The 24,998-nt window shown below is 39.4% G+C and overlaps 3 protein-coding genes across 6 annotated transcripts; 2 read left to right on the forward strand and 1 right to left on the reverse strand.

Moving 5' to 3' along the window:
* The first annotated feature begins 15,313 nt into the window (after positions 1-15,313).
* Positions 15,314-18,210, forward strand: LOC128863388 (prolactin regulatory element-binding protein). 2 transcript variants are annotated; one of them, XM_054102521.1, is made up of 6 exons: positions 15,314-15,876; positions 15,945-16,176; positions 16,237-16,501; positions 16,567-16,981; positions 17,059-17,221; positions 17,289-18,210. In XM_054102521.1, exons 1-6 carry the CDS (start codon positions 15,736-15,738, stop codon positions 17,372-17,374), a joined length of 1,302 nt encoding a protein of 433 aa, XP_053958496.1. In that variant the 5' UTR covers positions 15,314-15,735; the 3' UTR covers positions 17,375-18,210. The 2 variants fall into 2 exon arrangements, with proteins under 2 accessions (XP_053958496.1, XP_053958495.1); XM_054102520.1 differs by having other exon boundaries at positions 15,945-16,501.
* Positions 17,548-19,371, reverse strand: LOC128863389 (uncharacterized). Of its 2 annotated transcripts, XM_054102523.1 has the most exons (4): positions 18,952-19,371; positions 18,766-18,889; positions 18,308-18,711; positions 17,548-17,776 (listed from the first exon to the last, which is right to left on the reverse strand). In XM_054102523.1, the coding sequence occupies exons 1-3, from the start codon at positions 19,221-19,223 to the stop codon at positions 18,328-18,330; spliced, it is 780 nt and encodes a 259-aa protein (XP_053958498.1). In that variant the 5' UTR covers positions 19,224-19,371; the 3' UTR covers positions 17,548-17,776; positions 18,308-18,327. The 2 variants fall into 2 exon arrangements, with proteins under 2 accessions (XP_053958498.1, XP_053958497.1); XM_054102522.1 differs by having other exon boundaries at positions 17,548-18,711.
* A 2,552-nt stretch (positions 19,372-21,923) lies between these two features.
* On the forward strand, positions 21,924-24,998 carry LOC128863809 (cAMP-dependent protein kinase catalytic subunit). 2 transcript variants are annotated; one of them, XM_054103168.1, is made up of 4 exons: positions 21,924-22,378; positions 22,489-22,819; positions 22,896-22,976; positions 23,061-24,998. In XM_054103168.1, the coding sequence occupies exons 1-4, from the start codon at positions 22,074-22,076 to the stop codon at positions 23,763-23,765; spliced, it is 1,422 nt and encodes a 473-aa protein (XP_053959143.1). In that variant the 5' UTR covers positions 21,924-22,073; the 3' UTR covers positions 23,766-24,998. The 2 variants fall into 2 exon arrangements, with proteins under 2 accessions (XP_053959143.1, XP_053959142.1); XM_054103167.1 differs by having other exon boundaries at positions 21,926-22,378; positions 22,896-24,998.

Consider the following 24,998-nt stretch of genomic DNA (forward strand, 5'->3'; position numbering starts at 1 on the left):
TTAGAACTCAAAAAAAAAAACGCAAACTTGAAAGCCCCTGTACAAGTATAAAAGACGTGATTATAAGCAGAAACTTACATAAATGTTTGTATCATACTATGAATGTATGTGCATTAGGGTGGGCCAATTCACATGGAACGATTTTTCTCAACAACGTTCCTAGCATATTCGGATTGTCCATTAAAATCTAAGAAAAAAGTCCACTAGAGCCCAGCTGCAAAGTCAATTTCAAGCCACCAAAATTTTAAGAAACGAAAATTGAGAGGGAGTTATGGGAATGAAGATAGAAAGTAGCCATAATACAACTCTTGTTGAATCGAAAAAGGGATCTAAAACTTAAATAATTGTAAATATCATACGTCATTAAATATAATATTAAAAAAATTATGAATAGAAAAAGTGTTAGAAATAATTTTTATATATATTGTAAAACTTAAGTTTTAACTCAGTTTTAACTTGATTTACATATTTACATAAAAAATACATACAATCAATTTTCCTATATACAGGGTGCCCACGGTTTTCGAGGACAACTTGAGAGTAAAACGAATTAGCTTTCTTTTTTGAGCAAAATTTAATGAAACTTCACGAATTTTTCGCACAACATTAACTTATTACATATCTACAAAATCATTCCATAAACTGCCATGATCTCCTCGTTCCAGGTCCGTAAATGATTGCATGCCCGATTCAAATCCGCCTTATTCAGATTGCCCATAACGGTATTAATTGCAGCCTTCAGAGAAGAAATGCTATTATGAGGGTGATTATTGATTTCACGCTTGACTACGCCTCATACATAGTAATCCCGGTGGTTCCGATTTAGGGAGTTAAGCGGCCATAAGTTCGGTGTTATGCCATCATCATCATCATCATCATCATTCCTTCGTCTCTGTTGCGGAGCATAGGGCCAAAGTAAAATGTTTCCAATGTGTGCGATTCCTGGATATATTTTTCACTTGCTGCCAGGTGTTTGTTTTTTCCACGGCCTTGTATTCCTCTTCGATGCAGCGTCGCGAAAAGCCGCTAGGTCTGCCTCTTCTGCGCTGTCTTTGGGGGTTCCAGTCAAGCGCTTGTTTGCTGATTTCAGTGCCACATTTCCGTAAGGTATGGCCAAGCCATCTCCATTTACATTCTCTTATTTCAGTTGCGAATGGTTTTTGATGGCATCGTCGATGCAATTCGGTGTTAGATATCCAGTTGTCTGGCCACCAGATACGTAGAATGCGTCTCAAGCAGCGGTTCATGAACACTTGAAGCTTATGTACAATTTCCGCAGACAGACACCATGTTTCACAGGCGTAGAGCAGAACTGATGTAACATTGGAGTTGAAAATCCCTTTTTTATTGTAGTGTGCCTTTGCTTGGACTGCCACACCGGACGACGATTTTCAAATGCACCTCTTGCTTTTTGTCATCTTGTAGACATACCCTTTTTGCATCCGCTTTCCGCAGTGAATTGGCTTCCAAGGTATTGAAAAACGTTTTCATTTTCAATATTTTCCTCTCCGATATTGTAGAGTGCATCGTTCGTGTGTACTTCCAAATGTTTGGTTTTCTTTGCATTGATTTTAAGTCTAGAGGCACTAGAGTGTTTTACGGGATCATTCAACTTGCTTTGCATATCCGATTTGCGTTGAGTGATCAGAACGATGTCATCAGCAAAATCTAGGTCTTCTAAATGTTCCATTGAAATCGGGAGCCATGACATTCCTCTTTTTCCTGCATAGTCGATTGATGTAATTAATATCTCATCAATGATAACAATGAAAAGAAGCGGCGACAGAATGCAGCCCTGTCTTACGCCAGCGTCGGTTTGGATGGCATCCGAAAAGAAGTCAGGAACTCTTTTTCGTTGCAAGACACACCATATGTATTCGTGTTTAAGTCGATCAAAAGCTTTTTCATAAACAACGAAGACTAGGTATAACGTTTCGTGCATCTCGTTCATTTGCGCGATTATGATGCGCAGAGTAGCTATATGATCGATGCATGATTTCTGACTGCGAAAGCCTGCTTGCTGTGTTATGTGGTCATGGAAATTTTCAGCCATCCAATCTTGTGTCGAAAAATGCATGAGTTATCTCCACGTACACTATCAATCCAGGGTTTTACTACCGTCTCTAGAACCCCAATATATGCAGCAGAATTCCCTTAAAATACTTTACTAAAAATGCGTAGCGGCATGACATGTCCTTTGTTGCCCCCAATGCCTAAACCCATACCTGCGACTGGAGGCTTCGTGCGCATGGCAACGGGAACCTCGGTAGGATTGGATCATAGTCATCTGGCATTTCTGCGGTTGGTCTTTTGGTATTGGTCAAAAATTGTTGCGCCAGAAACGAACCATAACATCTCAGGCGCTTTAGGCTATTAAATTTTGTTTAGCAGGCGTTTTGATCGGATGTTTGTTTCGTGTTTCGTATATTTCGAAAGTATAGTAGAACATATAGTGAAATCTTCATGCGGAAATTCTCAATATTATAGCTCCTACAGCCCTCAACTAGGTAGAGAGCGGTCCGCGCGCTCCTGTACCCCAAACTTTAAACTCATTTATCTCGAAACGTCTTTTTTCGGCCTGGTGTTGACAAAAAAAAAAGAAAACTCTTTAACCGAATCATCTGAAATTTTAATATGTCGTTCACAGCATAAATGACTATCGCCCGTACTAGAATCATATTATTAATTACTTCAATTATTTCGTTTTTTTTTTTATTAAAAAACTGAAAAAACTGAAAAAACGCTCGATTTTTAGAGTGTCAAATTCAAAACCGCGCCATTTTGTAGAATTTTTTTTATTTATTAGTATGGGAGTCATACCGATTTCTTTTGGGTTTTTGTGTTTCAGCTAAATAGAAGAGCCAAATGGACAACACCGTCCAGGACCTATTTTTCGGGAGCGTCAACTTTAGCGCCATTTTTAAAATTATTAAAATTAAAAAACAACACAAATTGTTTTCCTTTTTTTATGTAAAAGAAGTTAAATAAAAAGCCTAAAAAACTTAAATACGGTTTTTCATATTTTTTATTGTAAGAAAAAATTCCTGAAAGTACCCAAAATTTTCGAGCTCTAGACCACCGGTACCCCTTAAGTTGTAGTCTTTCAGAGCAAAAAGAATGCAATAAAGAATTCGGGAAGTTATAGCCACACAATTGCATGTCCTCATCTACCGTATGACACCGTATGACTTTTTGGGTGTTTTGTCGAGCTCCACCTCCGATTTTTGGTGTGCGTTTTGATGTTTTCTACAAATGGAGAGACCTACAGTTAAAGCCGTCTCCGAACGGCAGATGATTTTTATGAAGAACTTTTTTAACGCAATCCTATTACAGTATGAACAACTTACATACAAGGTGAGGTCCAAAATAAACAAGACTGAGCTAAAATGGAAACGACAGGATCTTTCTTCTGATATCTTCGAGTTTGTTTATTGAAAATAGTCCCCTCTGGTTTGTGCGATCTAAAAGTTAATCGAAAAAGTGTTTCAGGTCATTGACGGAACGTCCTTCAGGATGTCGGTACAAGCCTTTTGGATGGCCTCTACAGACGCAAAACGTTTTCTTTTTATGGCCAAATGCAATTTTGCGAATAGGTAGAAGTCACAGGGAGCCATTTAAGGCGAATACGGTGAATGATTGATGATTGAAATGCGATTTCTAGTCATTGCATTATCATGCAATAAACACCAGCTTCCTTTCTCACGGTATTCAGGGCGAATTCGACAAATGCGATGCAACAAACGCTTCAAAACGCCAAGATAGAAAATTGGATTAACGGTTTAGCCCGATCGAACGAGCTCCTTGTAGACAATTCCCTTGGAATCGTAAAAACAAATGAGCATCGACTTGATTTTTGACTTCTCCAAACGCGTTTTTTTGGACGGTGGCTCGTCTGGGACTCCCATTCGTCACTTTGACGCTTAGTTTCAGGTTCATGTTTCGTCACCAGTTACAAGTTGTAAAGGAAGTTCGTCTTTTCTCGCCTCTTTAATGAGGTCGAATGTGGAATTTTAAGCAGTTTTTGGTCCTCAGTTCACTTGTACGGAATGAAAAGTCCGCAGACCTTTCGTGAGCCCAACTGATCAGTTAAAATGCGATAAAGCGATGTTTTGGTGGTATTTAACTCCGCTTCAAGGTCGATGTCGGTTCATTTTTGATAAATTTGCGAAAAATTTCGATGGAGTTTTCGGTGATTACTGATTTTGGGCGATCCGTATGTTCATTGCCATTTATGTCCGCACAACCATCTCTGAAACTTGTAAACCGCTGATGAACTCTGGCACGAGAAAGACAGTCATCGCCATAAACTTTTTTCATCCATTCAAATGTTTCGGTAAACGTTTTACCGATTTTAAAACAAAATTTGATATTAGCTCTTTGTGCGAGACTAATTTTTGTACCGATGACACAAACATACTGACACTTTAGACGCAATAATTTCGCTTCCACTGAACCGAATGTCATCAAGCTTTCACTGGAAGTCAACTAGGGATATGGATTTCACTTTGTATAATTTACTTTGTAGATGTTTCCATGGGGTTCTTTAAATAAAAATAGGTCTCAAAAATCAATTTTTCGTGCCGAAATAACCCCAAGTAAAGGCTGGTGTTTTTCTTAGAATTATGTGTAGAATCCGAATCTGATAATGATGTCGAACAAAAAATTGTGCCCTCCCTAATATACAAACATACACACATTTATCATTTCAAATTTCTCAATATATTTTCATCGTATTTTCTTTTCGTAGTACAAGCCATGTAGTTAAACTATCAGCTTTCATGATCACTGCTTTAATGACCTCGCGCTCCTCCCACTCCCTCTCACTCAGCCATTGTTAAAGAGCTGGAGAATCGCTGCGCCAGCAAAATTTCGCCGGTTAGTTGCGACCCATCATAAGTTGTGCTTTGTTGTTTTTCTAATTGGCCTGCTGTCGGTAAGTTGGCGACGTCTTGTAACCCAATTTTGTTTAGACGCTGCAAAAAACGCAAATCATTATCTTTCTAGCTTTCAGAGCAAAGGTGCAAAAAGTGAAGTGGTGTTGAACTCTAACTTTCTTTAGTTCGCTTTACGCGAAGTACTTAAGTAAGTAAGTAAAACAAAAGAGGTAAACCATGGGAGATGGATACACAAATAAATATATATATATGCATATGTATCTGTAGCTACGACTGTGTATGAGTAATTGCAATACCTGTTAGCATACAAACGTAGGAAAGAAGAAAATAGGCAAGCAACGACGTTTTTTGATTTCAGCTCAAGCTAAAAAAAAATATTTATAGAGGCACATATGGAGGGGATCAGTAGATTATAATAATATGGTACCTATAAAAAACTCGACAAAGAATCTTCTTTTTCCTAAATAATAATCGCAATTTATGTCTGGTCTTAAAAACGAAAGATGGCAAGGCAATGGGATTCCCACAAATGACTTTTGTCGCAGCTGCAGAGATGGAAAAGAGGTGGAGAGCATCAGACACTATTTTTGCCATTAACATGACAGAACGCGAACATCTTGAAATTGAAATTTGATAGGTCGAGCCAAGAAGCACCGAGAGATTTGGTAATTCCTAAAACACTCAGACTAAAAAGTCCATTGTATAAAGCTCTGGGAAGTGAAAGGGTAGATAGTCAAGAAGGAAAGGAGAGAAGTAACAGAAGAGAAAAGATAGGATAGTATAGAGGTAATTAGACCTGTGAGAATTTTCCAAATTCTTTCATAAATCTGAAAATATCCTCCGTAGCCTCACTCTAGCAAATGCAGGACCCTCACAGAGAAAATTCTCAGTGTCATCCGCCTCCGCTAAACAAGATAGGCAAATCGGGTCCTTAATGATTCCAATGGTGCTCATATGTTGAGCCCATGGATTGTGTCCTGTAATAACACCGACCATCGACTGAACGTCCTTTCTTCCAAGTTTTAGAAGAAAGTTCGACAGTTTTCTGTTCGGGCTTGTCACAAAACACTTAGTAGTTCTGCAGCGTTCTAGAACGGACCATCACTCTTTATGTAAATTGCATACATAATCGCTGCTCCACTTCTTGATTCCTGCAGAACTGATTCCGATATTGGCTCTGGTACCTGTGATTAAATCGCTGATGCACAGTTGGTCAATTCATCGACAACGCGATATCTTAATCTTCTTTGAATGCCTAGCAGACTTGGAGTCACTCGGAATCTTTCACGTTCTTAGAGCCTGCTCACTTGGCATCACAATGGGCCAGTTGGCACTCCCAACCTTATTAACATTCTCAATGTATAAGCCTGCAGCTAACCGTGCCATCGTTAACGCTACTCAGTTTCCTCAACTCGCAAAACTTATCTTTCGAGATGGTCAGGCCTTTGTTTTAGGGACTGTGCACCGCCATCTTACAATGCCGGACTGGAATACTCATCCCACTTTGTTGATTTGATTTTTTTTTTTTTGTATTAGAAAATAAGTTCGTTAACAGTTTGCTTATGTTCGAAGTACATTTCTTTCCGATGACAGTACGTGCCGAAATGATTCCGGTTTCCCCTGACCAAGAGCTGCCGCTTCTGTAAATTAGCCCTATCTAGTGCCTCTCACCCCGCTTATCCAGTAACCTCACCCCCACTTATCGCTGCAACAACAGCTCCATGAACTGCTCCCAATACTTCGCCTTAGGGCTGGTATTGAGCCTAATCCTGGAGCCTATTTTGCTGTGTTACCCAAACCCCACAGCGGTTAGATGCAATCAGTGCAACGGGTGATGCCATCTTAATATCTGCTCAGACCTTAAGACACTTAGGGAGTAATCCACACGGTATATGACCACATGTTGCTACGCGTAATACGCTGGTGCCACCATCTAGCACCACAAATAGAACCTACTCCCCCCTCGGGGAGTATCTAACTTTTAAACTAAATCTTCGCCTTATATTTACCTTAACCAATTCAATTCAGCTCAACACTCAAGGCTTCTTCCGTTAGCCATGTTCACGGTTGGCTCGAAGTTGGCCGGAAGGGTTGGTGGGGGAGTTTTCTGGACCATTCTGGACCCCACCAAGCTCAAATTCAGTCTTCCGGAGAACTGTTTCCAGGTAGAGGTAGTCGCAATTAAGGAAGCAGTGGATTGGTAACTTACTTCGGTAATTACCCTTAGTTCGAGATTGGTCAGGGAATGTCTGGCTTCTCTCTCGATTCCATCCGAATACTTCGATATTCTGCTCATTTGGGTTCCCGGTCACAGCGGCATAGAGGGAAACTGCTGGGCTGATGAGCTGGCTAGACAGGGAACTTTGGAGACGGTTTCGTCGCGAAATGAGAGAATTGGGGTTCGCGAGATCCTTCTGGCCACGGGTAGATCGGGGACGCTCGAGGGAACTCCCAAGGCTAACAAAGCCCCAGCTCTCGAATTTGGTAGGTATCCTTACCGGATCTTGTCCGTTAGGTGTCCATGCGGTGGGACTTGGGATTGCCTTAGGTCCGTTCTGCAGAAGCTGTATTGAGAACGAGGTGGAATCATCTCAACACCTTCTTCTCAGGTACTCTGCTCTCGTCTGGCAAAGATTTCGACATCTGGGCTCTTATTTTTCCGCTATGTCTGTGGATAATAGCGGGTTTAAATATCATACATCTGGTGAAGTTCAGCAGTAGCTTGTTGCGGTTAATTACGAATGTAAATCAGCCTCCGTCGACGTCGTCGTAAGAGCGTGGCCATCATCCTCTAATCCCAAGGCTCCTTCTTTCTTCCCTTCTCCTTTTTCCTCTCCCCTGTATGGCGTCACAAAGGACCAATTTGAAACATTTGTCCAAGTGAGCCCCAAACTAGGGCAGCCTTTTAACCTAACCTAACAGGCAACATTACTAAAAAATTAATAAAATTATTATTTAAAAAAAAGAATATGCAATACTAAAAAAATACTATATAATACAACAGGGCATATGAATTAAGTAAATAAAATGTTGAGCATACGAATTTAACTCCAACCACGCAGCCGCTCCAATTGAAGTTCTTTGTGATTGTCATCTCAGCGCATTTCCTCTTTGTGTGCGCACTCACATCTCGAAAGCAGTTAAGAAATATGCGTCAAAAAATAAAATTGTTAACTTGTTGCTATTCGCGTTTCGACGACTCTTTTGGTGACAACCCACCATATATGGCGCTCGCCCCAACTTGTTCACTGCCTGAATGTCATTGAATGGATGCTCAAAGTTCAAAGCTGTGTGGGCAGCGCGTAGTTGATTGCAGTTGTGTACGCTGGTTGCACAAACGAAGTAGGCAAGCGACTGGTGAACTCTTTTCTGGCATCAAACTTTTTTTATTTTCTTTTATTATTGTTCTTATTAATTTTTTTTCGTGACTCCCTAAGAGGAAGCTTCGTATGATTCAGACACTTGCATGCCCTTATATGGTTGAAGAATTTTTTCTTTTTTACTCATTTCATTACTCGAGTTACGAATGCATCCGAAAAAATGGAGAATGAATGAGTAGTAGAGACATAATAATTACAAGAAATAAATTTATTTATTGCCCATCGTTTATTAATTGGAATACTCTGGCTGCACAAACATACCTTTAATAAGGCCAACGAACGCGTATAAAATCGTGGCGTGCTGGCGTTGAATCACGGCTTCTACGCTATGTAGAATATCAAGGACTAGGGAGACAGCAACAAATATCACCATTTATGCTCTGTTGAATTTGCAACCTTTAGATTCATTTATGAAAGAGCAGGCGACAAAGCCAGTCCTTTAGACGGTGACCGATGATCAAAGAGCTTCAAAGAGAGTTTCAAAAAGCTTGTTAGAACGATACCAATTCCCTTCCTAAATTATCAACTCGTACATGAGGTCTCTTTTTGAGCTGCACTACCAGTTTCTCAAGCTTCAGAAGGGGTCTAAACACATTTTACTGGACCAGACAATGCTTAGACAGACAATAAACGACATTCATCGGGAGACCATAAGCACCTTTCTTAAGCTCCCGACCACCGAATACCGGTCCTGTATGTGAAGGCACCCCGCACGACACTAGTCACCGTTCCCACGACAGTCGGTTATACGTAACCAGAACCACCCGGATTTATATCCGGCCAAGGACTGTCACTTCAGCAGCATTCCTCGTATATGCACGGGGAATGTTTATGCTACTACAACAACAATAACAACAACAACACGAGTCACCTTTTCACATGCCCTTTAAGATCCCCTCATCTAACACCCCTCTCCCTTTGGACCCAACCTGTCCAAACAGCAAGTTTCCTGGGCCTACCTTTAGATGAGCTAGACCAAGATGACCTAAAGACTCTTTCGTGTAATTTGGCCTAAATTTTCTTCATGATGGCTCGAATATGCAAAACGGAGTTTACGCTCGCTGACATCTCTTTCAGCTTTAGCTCTTATGCCGTTGGTCGCACAAACGAAGTTCTTTGCATTACTTTGATACTTTTCATTCACAACTGAACTAAAAATTCACCTACTTACTTCGAGAGAGAGAGACTTGGCTATTGGTGGTTTCGTTTCGAAGAAAGCACGGTTCGAGCCATCTCTTCCCAAATGCTCTAAATATCGCAGGCGATGGAATAATGAGGAGCTATATGAGCTTGACGACCACACCGCAGCGAATACATAAAGTTCCAGCGGCTTTGTTGGCTGGGTTATGTCGGCCGAATGGATGCCAATGCTCCGGATCTGAAAGTATTCGATGCGTTACCAGCTGATGGTAGCAGAGGAAGGCTACCTCTGCGTTGGAAAGATCAGGAGGAGAACGACTTGGTTTCACTGTGTGTGTTGGAGACACTGGCACCGGGTAGCATGAGAAATAACGACTGGCGCGCTTTGTCAAACTCGGCTATGATCGCGTAAGCGGTTATCGCGCCAATTAAGAAGAAGAAGAAGTCAATGAACTTAAAAATTGCTAATGCAGCGACTTTGGACTACGAGAGGTACTCTCCAAGCGCAAAGTTTATTCTCGACTACCTCTATTACCTTTCACTTAGAGCCTTGCTCAGAGTTAGTGTTAGAGCCATCAGAAATTTCACATAACTGTAGCGCATATGCACCTAGGGATTTGGAAAATAAAAAATTTCAAATCTACATAAATAAAACCATTTTCTGGTTGTTATGACGATGGCTCAAAAATTGATGAACGGCCCGAACCAGCCATTTTCACAGGCCTTTCTTCAAACCAGTTTTGCAACCATGGGTTACTACAGGTCTGTCCTTCTGGCGCGTCCTTCAACGGCAGCCTTACATTGTATTCATGGATCACAACTATCCTATTCAAAAAATTTTGGTCGATCTTCCGCTTCAATCTGGTCAGTTGGTGGCAGTAGATGTCCGAATTGAGTATTTGATCCAATGGAAGCAAATCATAGTAGATATTTTTCTTCCAAGCCTCCAATTGGACAGTAAAACGATATTGTCTGCTTAACCGGGTTTAACGATCGTTACTGCCGTCTCATCACTATTTGACCACGGTTTGGTTCATCTGTCGTTTCATCAGTTTCAAAAATAGATCGACTTCTTTCCGATTGAACAAAGACTCGCAACTCGTTTCAAAAAGTCCTTCGTCTTGCACCACTACATCCACCAGAATGAAATCGTTGGAACCACCACTTCGCTGTGGCATTCGATGATGCGTTGGGTGCATACAGCACAATGTTTTTTACTCCGACTCTGAGCTCCATTTTGTGGCGCCGTAAAACACTACTGGCCACACCAAACGCAAAGCAACCAGATAACTTTTTCTGAAGTCGCCTGAGTCACCTTTAAACCACGAATACGAATTTCTGCGTTCCCCCGACTTCTTCTACTTCTACTTTACCGAAACGACCCGCATTTACTATATACCTAGTCAAGGACTGTCACTCCAGCAGCGCTCCCCATACATTTAGGGGAAATGTTTTTGCTGCTACAACAATAACAACCCGATGCGTTGTACACATTGTGAGATATGACTCGCAAAAGGCATCTAGCGAAAAATAGAACTTCTCTTAAATATTTCTCCAAAAACTTGTTTTATCTTAAAAAAAAAAACAATTTTTACTTACTTTCAATTTAGCTTAAATTTTTTGTTATACAAAATTTATATTGGCTTTTTTATGCATTCCCTTTGTGACTCGCTCCGTTACTCATATCGCAGTCAAAAGTAAAATAAAACAAACCATCACCGAAATAAAAGTGAATAAAATTTTACGCCACTGCAATGGGCAAGCGCATAAAAGCGGCGCGCAACCGGCAAATATGAACCGCTAGGGAGTTGGAGGTCTAGGTGGGCGCTTAGTGGATGAGTCGTCTTGCCGCCTCCCCAGAAGCTGGTATAGTAGTTGGTGGTGGGGCAAGCACGTAAAGCTTACAAAAGCTGTTTCATGTTTTACAACCTGTATTAGTGTCGTACACTCGTCAGCTGAAAGGAGATGGAGATTAACGCTTCATAGCTTACTACTCGCTCGTAGTAACAGGTGTACATGTCTAATTCATGCCCATTCCGTCAATAATAGCGGTTCGTTAAAGTTTTTTATAGAATTTTTCGCATAAAATTGAACATAAAAATGTCGTATGTTTTATATGCGTACAACGTTTCGTCTCGGTCCGTAACACCTACATACATATATTTTGTGGCACTGACGAAAATTCTACAACTCCAATTACAAACAAATATACATATGTACATGCATACTTGAATATTCTTGGGGAGGCTATGCCGTTGGAGGTGGCAGATTATAGCTGAGAGCGGCTTATTTGTCTGCTGCGGTTAATCCATAACCGCAAACTGCACGCCGAGTTGTTCTTTAATTTTCATTGTAGTTCGGTTTTGAGTATGCGAGTATACATATGTTAGCAGGAAAAATATAGTAGTATGTATGTATGTAATAATGCTGCTGGATATGCAATTATCGTTGCAGTTGCACTGCTTCGCTCTATCCGCTCATTTACCTAAACTCGGTCACTCCGAGCCGTTAGTGGCACTGGTTCAAGGTACAAGAGAAGTAGTTTTTTTTTTTTTGGAGAGCAAGAAATAGAGCAGAGAATCTTTACTTACTATGTTAATCTTTTTTTCCCCCAGATTAAAACATGTTATGGTAGTCTTCAACACCAGATTCGAGTAAAAGAAATTTTATCAAAATGTTAAATGAGCTGAGTACTAGCCGTGAGTGGCTCTGGTTTAAGCTACAAGAGAAGAAGTTTTAAGGCAGCTAGAGATTTAGCAGAGAATCTTCATTCACCAAAAAATCGTAAATTCAGCCAAAACTACAAAATGTATGCTAATCTTTTTCTACATTCCGTGGGTGCTTTTCTGACTACTTCAAGCCCGGAACTAGATGCTCTGATTAGTCTTTCCACCACTTTATGTTTTCATCCAAGGAGAGTCCTTGAAGGCCATCTGCAGGCTGAAACACTATGGGATTTGGTACGGCCCCTGTCTGTCATTGGACAACAGAGTAGGCACAGAATTCGGTCCAACAATCCCCCTCATGCCCCTTAACTCCATGCCATCCAGAGTCGAGCTTGACAAGAGATACAATGTGGTGCTGCAAGAGGCTCAACTGTGGTCAAACTCAGAAAATAAGTCCGACAGACACTTTTTTCGCATTTTCACGGATGGCTCCGGCTCTGAAGTCTACGTGGAATCCAGCGGGATAAAACTGCACTTTGCTCTTGGAATGCATGCATCTGTGTTTCAAGCGGAGGTGTATGCTTTTTAAAAAGCGCTTAACTTTGTTGTGGAAAACACATGGAGAGGCAGATCAATATGTGTCTGCAGCGACAGCCCACCTGCGCTTATGGCCTTAGTCAGCCCCCCAACCACTTCAAGGATAGACGAGTCCTGTAAATCCAGGTTGAACTATGTCGGTAGACATAATAGACTGATGCTAACATGGGCTCTGGGACTAGAGGGTATCGTGGGTAACGAGATCTCTGACTCTTTAGCCAGAATGGGCTCTGAGGACAACTTCCATGGCCCGGCCCAAGGGAGAGAGGATGAGACGACGGACCACTTTCTGTCCGTCTGCCCCGCCTTCACCTGAATCAGGTAGCATAAACATTGCCCATACATACTATATATTATATATGGGATATGCTGCTGAGGTGACAGTGCTTGGCCGGATATAAATACGGGTCGTTCCGGTAACGTAGAACCTACTGTCGTGGGAACGTTTCATTTTCGTTTACAAAAGTTGGTTATTTTGACAGTTTCCGCTCAGTTTTCTCTCGTAACTATTCTAGAACTTACATTACAACCAAATTACTCTCTGAATTCCACTTCAAAATCACCACTATTTCTGATTATTTTAGCGCCCTTTCGTCAGTGTTGAGGAACGGATCAAGTGAAAAACTAGGAGGTAGAAAGATGAGTTTCGAGAAGCTGTTCAGTAGGAGACTCTGTTATATAGCACGGAAGTTTGTTGAAAGTCCCAGTAGAGCTATGTATTATTTCTATACCATAGTGAATGATAATTATAATAGAAGCCGTTACACAACAACAGAAAATAAACAAACACAAGGAAGAGGAAGCATAAATGAAAGCTATTGAGAAGCCAAGAATTGTGGGATCAAGGTGAATCCACACAAAATAGATTTTTTGTTCAGATGTTGGAAGTATGGAAACGTGTCAAAGCGAAATTAAAGCAAAACATTGTACACATAAAATAAATAATTGGCGTGGACATTTCGGTTAGGTGTTTCGCCGAGCTCCTTATCCTATATGTGGCGTACGTCTTGATGTTATTCCGAAACTTTGTAAACATGGACGATGAAAAATATCGCTTGTACAATCCTGATGACAATCCCGAGTGCTTATTACCAATCTCCAAAGTTTCTATGAAAACTAAGTAAAATCTAAATCTTGGCTAAAAAAGCTCTAACTACGCACACAAAGATTTAATTATTTTCTACTTTAACATCCCTCAAATGTCGAATGCGCCACAAAGTAGTGATGTGCTGATGGCGCCACCTTTGTAGTTCGTCCTCACTGCTGTCCCCACTATGACACCGTTATCGACATGAATTATATATGTATGTATAATTGGGGTGGGTATTTGGCCGAGCTCCTCCTCCTATTTGTGGCGTGCATCTTCATGTTATTCCACAAATGGAGGAACGTACAGCTTCAAGCCAACTCTGAACGGCAGATATTTGTTATGATTTTGCTTTTATTGATTTTATGCTCAAATTTTGTCTTTAAATTTTATCATACTTACACGTCATACGCCAATTTAATTTATCTATCTATAAGTGCTCTTCAGACCGATCTTAGTTACATTAAGATTAGCAAGTTCAATAAGCTCATAGTCACCAACGTAAACGCAAGCCCGTGTCAGCTGATACGAAGAAACTAATGAGAGCCCCATGTAAATGAATTCTCACCACCGCTCCGTTCCGTAGTATCGTAGATGGTTGACGTCGGATTTTGGATTGCTTACGTAGAATCGTGTTAGCTGATTACTCGCTCACCAAACAGTGTTGCCAAACACTACATTTCGAAATCATTTACAAAATAAACTTAGAAAATGCTTAATTTTTATTAACATAACTTAAAAGCAAGTTTCAATAATGTCAATTGTAGTTGAATGAACTAATTGCATTTGTTGGTTTTTGGCTTTGGTTTATTATAGTTACAATTAAAAATTGTAACTGCTAACGCGGTTGTGTCAAAAAATGTGTATGCAAAAATATCAATGGGAACATTGTGTCGATACAACCAAACACAAATACACACAAACCGATGTGTTGTGTAAATATGTAACTAAAAGAACGCAGTTGTGCTTTACGGGATAAGTTCTGCTCAATTTTGTGTATTCTACGGGCTGTGGAAAGAGTGAGTGGCGAGTTGGTGAGCGCGAGTATCATAAGGCTGTGTGAGAGTTTGTTACCTCTATAGAGAAAATGTCTAAATCACGGAAAAGTGTCGGCAATGCAGTGTACATGAACAATTCTCATTCGTTCCCACGACAGTCGGTTCCACATTACCGGAACGACCCGGATTTATATCCGGCCAAGGACTGTCATTTCAGCAGCATTTCCCATATATGTATGGAGAATGTTTATGCTGCTACAACAATTCTCATTCTTTTTGAGCATACTTTTTAACTTGAATTCAAAATTTGAATTGGTTAGAGCAGACTTTAAATGTGCACCTTCTTTAAGCAGCGTTTCGGTATTCTTCCTGATTATGCTCGCTGGTAAATATTTTACTATCCCTGCTGGCTAGGCAAAAAATTACACTCCAAAGTACTTTCTATAAATTCACGCAGGCCCTTGGGTATCAATTTAGACAAACTCTCACACAACCTGAAAAGAGAATTTCTTTAATTTAATTTAATAACCTGGCAGCGCTGCTTAAACGTCAAACAAGAATAGTGGAGAAAGAGATACGAGTACGTGGAACTTTCACAGCTGAACTGGGCGGCGAGAGAATATCTAAATAAATGTAGTGAATTATTAATTAAATAGAATAATAATCAATAGTGTGTAACAAATATTTAGTCAATCTTGTGAATGTAGTTAATCATTTCAATGGCTCGAATCTCGTTTTAAAGTGTGTACGCAAGAAGAAGAAGAAAAATCGCAATCAAGGAAACCCGATAAATTGAGGCTGAGGCGAAACAAGAACGCAACAACAACAACTAGTACAACAAGAGTACCCGATACAACGAAAGAGTGGCCATAAACAGCTGGAGCAAAGTGCACCAAACAAACCTTCTAAGCCCAGCTAAATAGCCTACGTTGGTAGCGAAAATCGTAGAGGCAGACAACAAACACAAAAGCAATGGCACCAACACGACGACCTAGCGATGGTTTGTTGGCGAGAGTAAATTTTCCACTTTATGCCATTGAAATGCTGACCAGCCGCCATGTACTGGTTGCAGGCGGTGGTGGTTCAGCTAAAACAGGCGTAGCAAATGGCTTTGTGAGTACCACAAAAATTGCCCTATTGTCAATTAAAATTAGAAATAAATATTTTTTTTTTTTCGGCAGGAAATCTACGAAATCTATCACAATGGTACGCATTTTTGTGCGGAAGAGGTGGTGCGACACGAAACCGGGGCCAATGTGGTTATGAATTTTGCCGTGCGCAATGATGGACGACGTTCATATTTGTGCGCAGGCCAAGAGTCACACTGTCAATTATATTTCGTCAATCCGCGCATAGTGTACGAAGGACAAGATGAGGCGACAGCAACAGGTACGGAGGAGAAACGACAAAAAGGTAATGCTGTAGCGGAACAAGTTAACGAAAATGGTGTACGTAGACGGCCCACAGTTGCAGGACCACAAGGATCCGGTGTGCAAGATCTACCAAATGGGCATGCTATGGGTGCCTCTAAAAAAGATGCCGATAAAAATGCCAATTTGAAGCGTATACGTTTTGATATTAAAGCGTGCGATTCGGTGCAAACCGATTTCCTAACATCCGAACCGCTACAACGGGTTGTGCGCATCAGCCCAAATGGACGTTTGATGGCGACCGGCGGTACAGATGGCCATTTGCGAGTATGGTCATTTCCACAAATGATACAGTGCAGCGATGTTGCGTGAGTGAAAATCAATTATTAGCAATTTTTTTTTTAAATGTGTAGGAACTGCTTCATTTTGACAGCTCCCATTCTAAGGAAATCGATGATTTAGACTTTAGTCCCGACTCGAAGTATGTTGTTACCATTTCGAAAGATGGCAAAGGTTTGGTTTGGGATCTAGCGAGCATGAAACAACATAGCCAGCTTAAATGGGCTACACCAGAGGGTTCCAAATATCTGTATAAACGCTGTCGATATGGCACCATCGAAGCGCAACGTGATAAATATCGACTTTTCACAATTACTAATCCCTTCGGGAAGGTAGGTAAGCAGCGAGGTTTTCTACAGCAATGGGACTGCATTAGCGGGCAGCTAAGGAATGCAGTGCAAATCGATGAGAGTCTAGCATCGTTGGCTGTGCGTGACGATGGTCGTTTTGTGGCGGTGGGCAGCATGTTTACGGGTACCGTTTCCATCTACATTGCTTTCAGTTTGCAGGTAACAAAAAAACATAACCAAAAATGTGCCAATTATATATTTGTGCTAATCAATGAATGTTTTTTTTCATATTGCAGCGCGTCCTACACATTCCTAGTGCGCATTCGATGTTCGTGACCGGTTTACAATTCTTACCCATTACAAACGAAGAGGGACCGCCAATTTCAAGCGATACCGAAGCGGCGGTGCTTTCTATATCCGTTGACAATAAAGTATGCATTCATAGTCTGCAGCAACGACGTAAGCGATTATTAGAATTTCTATTTATATGTAATTTAAATATCTACTCGCTTTTTTTTTTTTTTAGGTACGATACCCGCTTGGGTAGCAATACTACTCATTATTGTCGTGCTGTTTGGCGCCTTTGTATTTTGCTCATACGTAGGCATTTAGAAAATATACATACATATGTGGCATTTAATTAAGTAAACCCAAAATAGAATTATGTGGAAGTAAGTAAACGTAAACTAACTGGACCGTAGTTATCGAAAAGGCGTTACTACACATCTACGTGCGTATGGTTCAAAATAAGCAACAACAAAATTATAAAATAAAACAATAGCATCTATCAGCTGTTTGTACAGTTACTTTATTTCGAACTACAAAACTTAAGTATATTCATGTTCAATTAAGTTTAAGTGTTTTCACTAGTTTGCCTTATCAAACAGCAGATACCGCGGAAACAGCTTGATTTAAAAAACGTATTCGTTATTCATTCAGAATGACATCGTCCTTTTCTTAAATTGCGTATGGCGAATGGGCCTGAATTTATTGAATTGTAATTATACTTATTGCCTAAAATAATAGGAGCAAAAAATAAATTAGGTATTTCAATGTCCTGGTAAACACGAATCGATTTAATACAAAAAATGCGAAAGCGAAAAATTTACGGTTACATGATTATGTAAAAATAAAAAGTTGTAAACTATTTCATTATGTTTTTTGTGTTCATTGGTGCCCAGAAGGAGATGTTTTTCTAAATACTTACTCGGGATTACTGTTATGTGCGTGAATTACTTTAATAACCGAAGTTAATAGAACTGAAACCCTTGTTTAACGACTTAAATAAAGCTATGGCTAAGTTAGATTAGGGCAGCCGCATCGCACATACGAGACAGCGATGCCACTTATGTAGCTATGACTAAGCCCCCGATAAATTATAAATATGGATAGGCTCGTAATTCTTAAAAAGTCGAGCATGTAATATGGAGTACCACAAAAAGGGGGGGGACAAAAACGGAAGTTCATATCGAAACTCTAAGCGGTTTTCAACCAAAATTAGGTTACAAATTCTTAATTGAAAAATAACAAAACTATTAAGCATACCTATTTCTGTACTGTGCGCATTATAAACGCTCTAATAAACACTCGTGTTTCTTTTGCCAGTTCATAAGGAAACTCTCTAATGCTTTAAATGAACTCTCCTCGAATTTTAGTTGCTTTAGTGCTGCGTCGCGCTGATCCGACATTATGCTGTTATCTACACGTATTTGTGTTAGTCTTTCCTTTGTAAAACTGAGTCGCAACAAATAGCTTGATTGATGGCTGAAACTTTTAGGATATGGCTGGAATCTTTGTGGCGTCGTTGGTACCAAGGTTACATCCTTTGATCTAGGCGTATAAAGAATTGCTTTTGGTGGCTGTGTTGTTGGATCGCTTAGTGTTTCCAACACAGGCAGTTCTTTGTTCAGCAAATCTACTGGTATTTTTAAGAATAGTTGGTCCAAAATCTAGAAAACATGTCAGTTAGTAGATGCTCTAAAATATAATATATTTTTATATACTAATTGTTGATGTGTAAGCAGTTGATTCTTTTGTCGCGGTGCCAACAAGCAATGCACTAAGGGAAATAGTCGCCAATCGCTGGGGCTTTTGTCATCGCCTAATTCCATGCGGCGTCGTTCAGCGCTGTTTAGTGAAATGTGCATTAGTAAGAGGTTTAAGTACTATATTAAAAAAAATGTACTTACATGTACTTGTTTTTGAAATTGTTAATTTTACGCCGCACCTCCTGCGAATTTACTAGGAAGCCATACTCGCGCATACCCTCTGATATGGTACGGAATACGGGTATGTTTTTCTTCAACGTCGTCACTTCGCCGGCATGCAAACGCCATAGTTCCACTAAACGCAATTCCTCAAAGCTGTTCCAGTAACGCGATCGAAGATGTTTTGGTACTGATTCGGAGGTTGAAGCTGGTGGTTGGTTTTCGTCAACCGTTTCATTGTCAGAGTAGATCATTATTTGTTGATGAATATTCAGGAATACGAATACTTTTTTTGTAAAACTAACAATATATTAAACCATTTGCCCAAATTATTCCAAATGGTAAGAGCAGAGAACGCAAAAGTCCGACAAAAATGTACACAAAAATACTGAATGCCAATATGTTAGATTAGAGGTTGCCATATCTCATATTTAAAAATCTATGAAATGATAATGTAATAGAAGTCACAATCCATGTGAAACATGCCTAAAAGTGCGTTTACATATGCATTAATTAGCAATAAATCCACAAAATTAATCTACCCGTTCACATATGGTACAGTTGTCAATCAGTTGCCAATACTGTGGTGAAAGGTTTTTCTTCATAGAAGTTATTTTGGTGGCATATTTTGGTGTTTTTGGTTTGTTTAATTATTATTAACGATATGAAGAAAACACAAGGAGAAGGAATAGCTAATTAAAAGTCGCAATTGGCTGCAAATGATAAACAGTTGGAGGAAATCCGTAAATGTTGAGTACTGAGCTTTCAAAAAATTATGGCAGCAATACGCATGCATTTTAAAAAAAGTAATAAGAGAACAAAGCGTTAATGGACACACGCTTTTTTTGTAATATAAATCCATACTTAATAATACCTAACAAACATTTTATTAGAATTATGTCTACAAACCTGTTTTCTTTGCTGGCATCTATTTTATTTGGGATTTATTTTGGCGTTTTTCTTTACACGCGTGAAAACAATGATACGGGGATACGGTACACTAGACAGGGCTAGTTTACTGGGGCGGCAGCCCTTGCTCGGGGAAAACCCGAGTCATTCCGGTAATGTAGAACCGGCTGCCATGGGAATGTAAAAAAAAGAATGTTTTTTTATTAAAAACAATGATCTATTACACAGTGTAGGATATCACGCTAATTTATTTATTAAAAACATCAAACTTTAAGTTTTTCAACAAAAACGTTTTCTATTTTATTTCTCTCAACTTTCTTATATTTCACTACTTGCTTCATATTCGCTAATAATCGAAGTAATGAAAAATAACCGAACATCTTCAAATTCAACGAAACGTTTCGCATCAAAGAACAGAACAATAAATAAGGTTAAAGTATTATAGTTTTATTCTCTTTTTAATCATTGTATTTTGGCTGCGGTTCGTTAACCCCACAGTGCTGCTTGTTAATGTAGTTTAAAATGAAATAAAAGAAAGAATGAATTCAACACACAAAAAACACAGGATTGAATGTCAAAAAGTATGTTTATTATCTAGGATTATTTTATAAGCTCTGATTTTGGGAGGAAATTTTGTATGGGAAATCTCGCTTTTTAATTATGGATTAGGAGTTAAGCACGAAAAAGTAGATCATCTACTTATATGTGCACATATTATGACCCTACATCCATATCTGCTAAAGGTTGTGATAAAAAAGTTCCACTAGAACAGAAATACCAGTTGGAGATCGCGAATTTCCACTATTAAATCATACCATATACTAAATTTTTTGCCATTATGCCATTATGATGAGGTACGGTGCACTAGGCAGGGCTGGTTTACTGGGGCGCCAACCCATGGTCGGGGAAAACCCGAGTCATTCCGTTAATGTAGATCCGGCTGCCATGGGAATGATTGCCGCTTGTTTTGTATTAGGCCGGAGTTTAAAATATATTTCACATTTTCATAGTGTATTAATTAGTTGTGTGCGTCATTTAAATTTTGACCTACAGCTCAAATTATTTAAAATAATATTTACAATTTAATGGACAAAAACAAATTAAACAATCTTCTTTTTAAAGTTCTCCCTGCTCAAATATCACTAAAACTTAGTTGGTCGCAAAAAGTTATCGCTATAATCAATTGTATTTTACAGGCTTAATTTGAGGAAGTATCGCCACTATGCTTTAGTTTAACGTATGTAAGATGCTATTCAAACAGACACCAAATTGCCAATTAAGAGGATTTTAGCAGTTTAAACCTTAATTGTAGCCCATGGACCATACAAAAAGTAAAATTTTTTATTGCTAATTGATATCTTTAATTGTTTGGGATTCTCAATGCAACCCTGTGAAGTCTGTTTAATGAGGTAAGGCAATATATAAGCTAAGTTTTTCTTCAATTTTTCACATCAAATTCGAAAGAAATGTGTGTGAACTCCAAACTTAATGAAGTTACCGCAACGACTCGGGCCAAACACTGTCTCTGTAACAGCCTTCTCCAAATATGTATGCTGCTAAAGTAATAACGTATTTTAAAGCGTAATTAATCTAATTGGTCTGTTTGAACATAGTCTAAACTTACTAAGAATTATGTAGATTCTTATATGAAATACCAACTCCCTGCGCTCAGTTTACGCTGATTCAATAAAGAAATACGGCTTGTTTGATTTGAGTACGTGACCAAACTACAAGTGCTGCCAATAGTTTAAAAGTTCGGGGCAAATATCAAAGAATTCTGTTAAGTAGAATAGTCTGTTTGCTTAGAGTATCTAAAATATTTTTTTAGCTTTCTTTCCTCGAAAAAATGCCTTATTATGTGACAACTTTACTAAAATATTGCCGTACAGTATTACTTAGAATATTGCAATTTCCTGTTAAATTTCTACCAACAAATACCTTTTCTTGTAGAGACTTCTTTTATGCTTAATAAACAAAGCTAAAATGCAATTACGTGCAATCCCCTCTTTTGACATTTTCTCAGCGAATCATAAATGTCAGTTTTGCGTTCGCTTCTCCCGCTGCGTCTATCTTGCCGACAGTTCAGTTGTGCAAAAACTAAAAAATTTTATACAGAAAATTTAGCACAAATTGCAATTAGGCAAGAAAGTGAATTTGACCATTGAAAATTGTGAGTTGCACACCAGCCGGGTCCGATGTTGTCCGAGGAAGAGGCGGCGATGGACTACGATGAGTTGACGTTGAATCCACTGCTGGCAGAAATTGAGGCTGAGTCTAGTGAGTTGGACCCGAAAAAGGAGAAACAACGCCGCTACTGGACGGCAAAAGAAGAAACCCGCTTCTTCGAAATTTGGGGTCGCGACAATTGGCGTTTGACGCGCCATGGGAAAAATACGATTTTTTTTGCACAGTGGGCCGTCGAATTGAAGGAGCGTTTTAACATTGAGGTGAAACCGGAGGAGATACAAGCGAAGGTTAATCAGACGCGCGCAAAGTTTAGGTAAATGTTTGCTTGCAAGAACTTTTAGTTTTACGCGTATTGAGGAGGACATTCATTGTTATAGTATTAAACATTTATGTAAAAAAATTTACTCCGCCACTTTTTTGCAGGCAAGTGAAAAAACAGATATCGTCTGACAAGAACGCTGTGCGTTGGAAAAAGTTTGCCATTATCGATAAAATTCTCAAGAATCAATATCGCCCAAAAGATGCCGACCCGGTGCCGAAAGAGGCATTGGAAAATAACCGTGATATTGATTTGAGTGAAGTGGCTTCGCCACCATCACCTCATCGGGCGGCACGGCAGTTTTCGCCCACAAGTATTACATCGAGTTCCAATACGCAAGAAGCGTCAACCAATGCATCGGCGACGGAGAATAATAATAGTGCCGTAACATTAGATGTGACGCCAAGCACTGAAGATATTGACATCAAAGTTGAGGTAAATTCAAATTGAAGTGAATTCATTTATGTCGAATTCATTTGCTAACTTATACATATTTACATTTTGCAAAAAGAGCGAATTTCTCGTTGACCCCAGCATCACTACTACACTATTCAATACGACCAGTGAGCTTTTCAGTGATCCAATTGATGAGGTAAAATCTGAGTTTCCCAATGAATATCACAATTTTGGCAATTATCCACAGCCAAATCATTTCGGTACGCAACCACCAACACAGGATGATGACGATGAGGAACCACAATTGCATACACTACAAACACCACAACAACTATTAGAGGAGCAACTTCAGCAGCAGCAACAACAACAATACCAGCAGTATCGTACTCCGACATCGTCGTCGGCGCCACCGCCTGATACAACTACAACAACCAACTCACAACAACATCCCGAGCAAATAATGCAACAAAATGTACAACAAACTGGGTATGATCATAGCGGCAATACATACGCACCGAATCCAGGTGCTACCAATCAAAATCATTTTGCGGCAACGTCTACGCCAACGTCAACGCGAGTTGATGGTGCTGCCTCATCATCATCATCATCCACAATGCAGCATAATAGTCAATATGCTGCCAATAATAATCATAACAACGTTGGCAATGACAACACTGGCAGTAGCGGCGCACCAATGCAGCCACCGACAACGGGTCTCGGACGCGGTGCACCCGGTCAACCGCGGCGACGGCGCACATCTCACGCCAATAACATGGTAGTAGCATCGCAAAGCGGCGCCGAATCCTTAGAAACAATGTACCTTAATGAGGTGCGTAAAAAGAACATTTTACTTGCCGAACAACTGGAAATCGCACGCAAACGTATGCAATTGGAGGAGCGCAAGCTCAATCTATTGGATCGTTTCTTCCCGAAATGCTTGGAAATGCAAGAGAAAATACTCGGGAAGCTCAATGGCAAACCTTAAGCGTGCAAAAAATGTTTGTAAAATGTATTGCTAGGGTAGTAGGCATTGCAGCGAGCAAAAACAACAAGCAAGTGGAGCATAATAAAATATTCAAAATTTTCAAATAGGCTAAGAAATAAGTTGAAATTGCAGCAAATAATAGAGACTTATTTAGTCCATTGCGTAGTGATGGCATAAAAATACTAAAGTTTCTCGTAATAGGGCCGTATGGAGACGTGAATTGACGTGCGTGAATTGACGTTGGGGCGCAATATAATTGTTTTTTGTTTTTTAATTCAGCCAAAAATTTAGAAAAGACGGCACGAAATCGAAAAGCAAGCTAGTTCAGCTGTTCCGATTTCAATTATCAAGCAAATTAAAACAATTTGTATTATAATAAGATATGTATTAGTGTGTTTAGGTATTGTCTTCTCCCATTTCGTTACTCAAGTTGAGCAAAAAAAAAAAATTAATTTTCCGTTGTCTATACCAGCAAAACTTAGTTTTTCCAAAATATCTTGCATGTAACGAAAGTATTTACCCTAAGCCATGTGTGGGTTATCTGGTATTTGTAATTGCGCTCTTTGAATTAGCACAACAAACAAGCGTTTGTGCAAGAAAAATGATTTTATGTTCGGACAAGCTCGTTTCGGGTACGTTAAAAAAGTTGGTGCATCAGAAGAAAGAAAACTGTTGCAACAGCCGAGGGAGCAGCATTGCAATACGAGCCAACCCTTTATGTCTGTGCGTCGGTTGACAAGGTCATTTAAATTCTATATAAAAAATACTGTGAAAGAGGTTTAAAAAATAAATAAAAAATGAAATGTTCAATACTTCAAAGGACCATTAACGCTGCTGCTGGAGAAGAAAAGAGAACGTAATCAATTACCTATATAATTAATTGTAAAGAAATTCACATTAAAAATTCCTTATGCATCATGTTTAGTAATAATAAAAATTCTATATATCTATATACATACATATACATAAAAAACTAGGAAAGCAAAGTAGCAGCCTGACATGCGAACAAACAAGAGAAAGTGCGTACTAAAATTAAAGCAGCGACCCAATGTCGCCTTATTGGTTACACGAAAGTAGCTTGGAAATTTCAACACTAGGTGTTTCGAATGTGCAGAACAGATAGGCGATAAGGCAAGTTAATAAACATGATTCTTCATTTGTGAAACCACTAAAAAAATAAACAGACGAAACAAATTAAGAAATGAAATAAAGTTAAATGATTTTTAATGGTAC

Source organism: Anastrepha ludens, chromosome 5 (genome assembly GCF_028408465.1).
Source record: "Anastrepha ludens isolate Willacy chromosome 5, idAnaLude1.1, whole genome shotgun sequence".
Taxonomy (NCBI): Eukaryota; Metazoa; Arthropoda; class Insecta; order Diptera; family Tephritidae; genus Anastrepha; species Anastrepha ludens.

Excerpts from the sequence above, each read along its gene's own strand:
- LOC128863389 (XM_054102523.1), bottom strand. The coding sequence starts at position 19,223 with ATGATCTACTCTGACAATGAAACGGTTGACGAAAACCAACCACCAGCT. Across the intron at positions 18,890-18,951 it reads AATTTCAAAAACAAGTACAT|CGCTGAACGACGCCGCATGG; the intron begins GTAAGTACATTT and ends TTCACTAAACAG. Across the intron at positions 18,712-18,765 it reads TGCTTACACATCAACAATTA|ATTTTGGACCAACTATTCTT; the intron begins GTATATAAAAAT and ends CATGTTTTCTAG.
- LOC128863809 (XM_054103167.1), top strand. The coding sequence starts at position 22,074 with ATGTTGTCCGAGGAAGAGGCGGCGATGGACTACGATGAGTTGACGTTG. Across the intron at positions 22,379-22,488 it reads CAGACGCGCGCAAAGTTTAG|GCAAGTGAAAAAACAGATAT; the intron begins GTAAATGTTTGC and ends ACTTTTTTGCAG. Across the intron at positions 22,820-22,895 it reads ATATTGACATCAAAGTTGAG|AGCGAATTTCTCGTTGACCC; the intron begins GTAAATTCAAAT and ends TTTTGCAAAAAG.
- LOC128863388 (XM_054102520.1), top strand. The coding sequence starts at position 15,736 with ATGGCACCAACACGACGACCTAGCGATGGTTTGTTGGCGAGAGTAAAT. Across the intron at positions 16,982-17,058 it reads ACATTGCTTTCAGTTTGCAG|CGCGTCCTACACATTCCTAG; the intron begins GTAACAAAAAAA and ends TTCATATTGCAG. Across the intron at positions 17,222-17,288 it reads TCATAGTCTGCAGCAACGAC|GTACGATACCCGCTTGGGTA; the intron begins GTAAGCGATTAT and ends TTTTTTTTTTAG.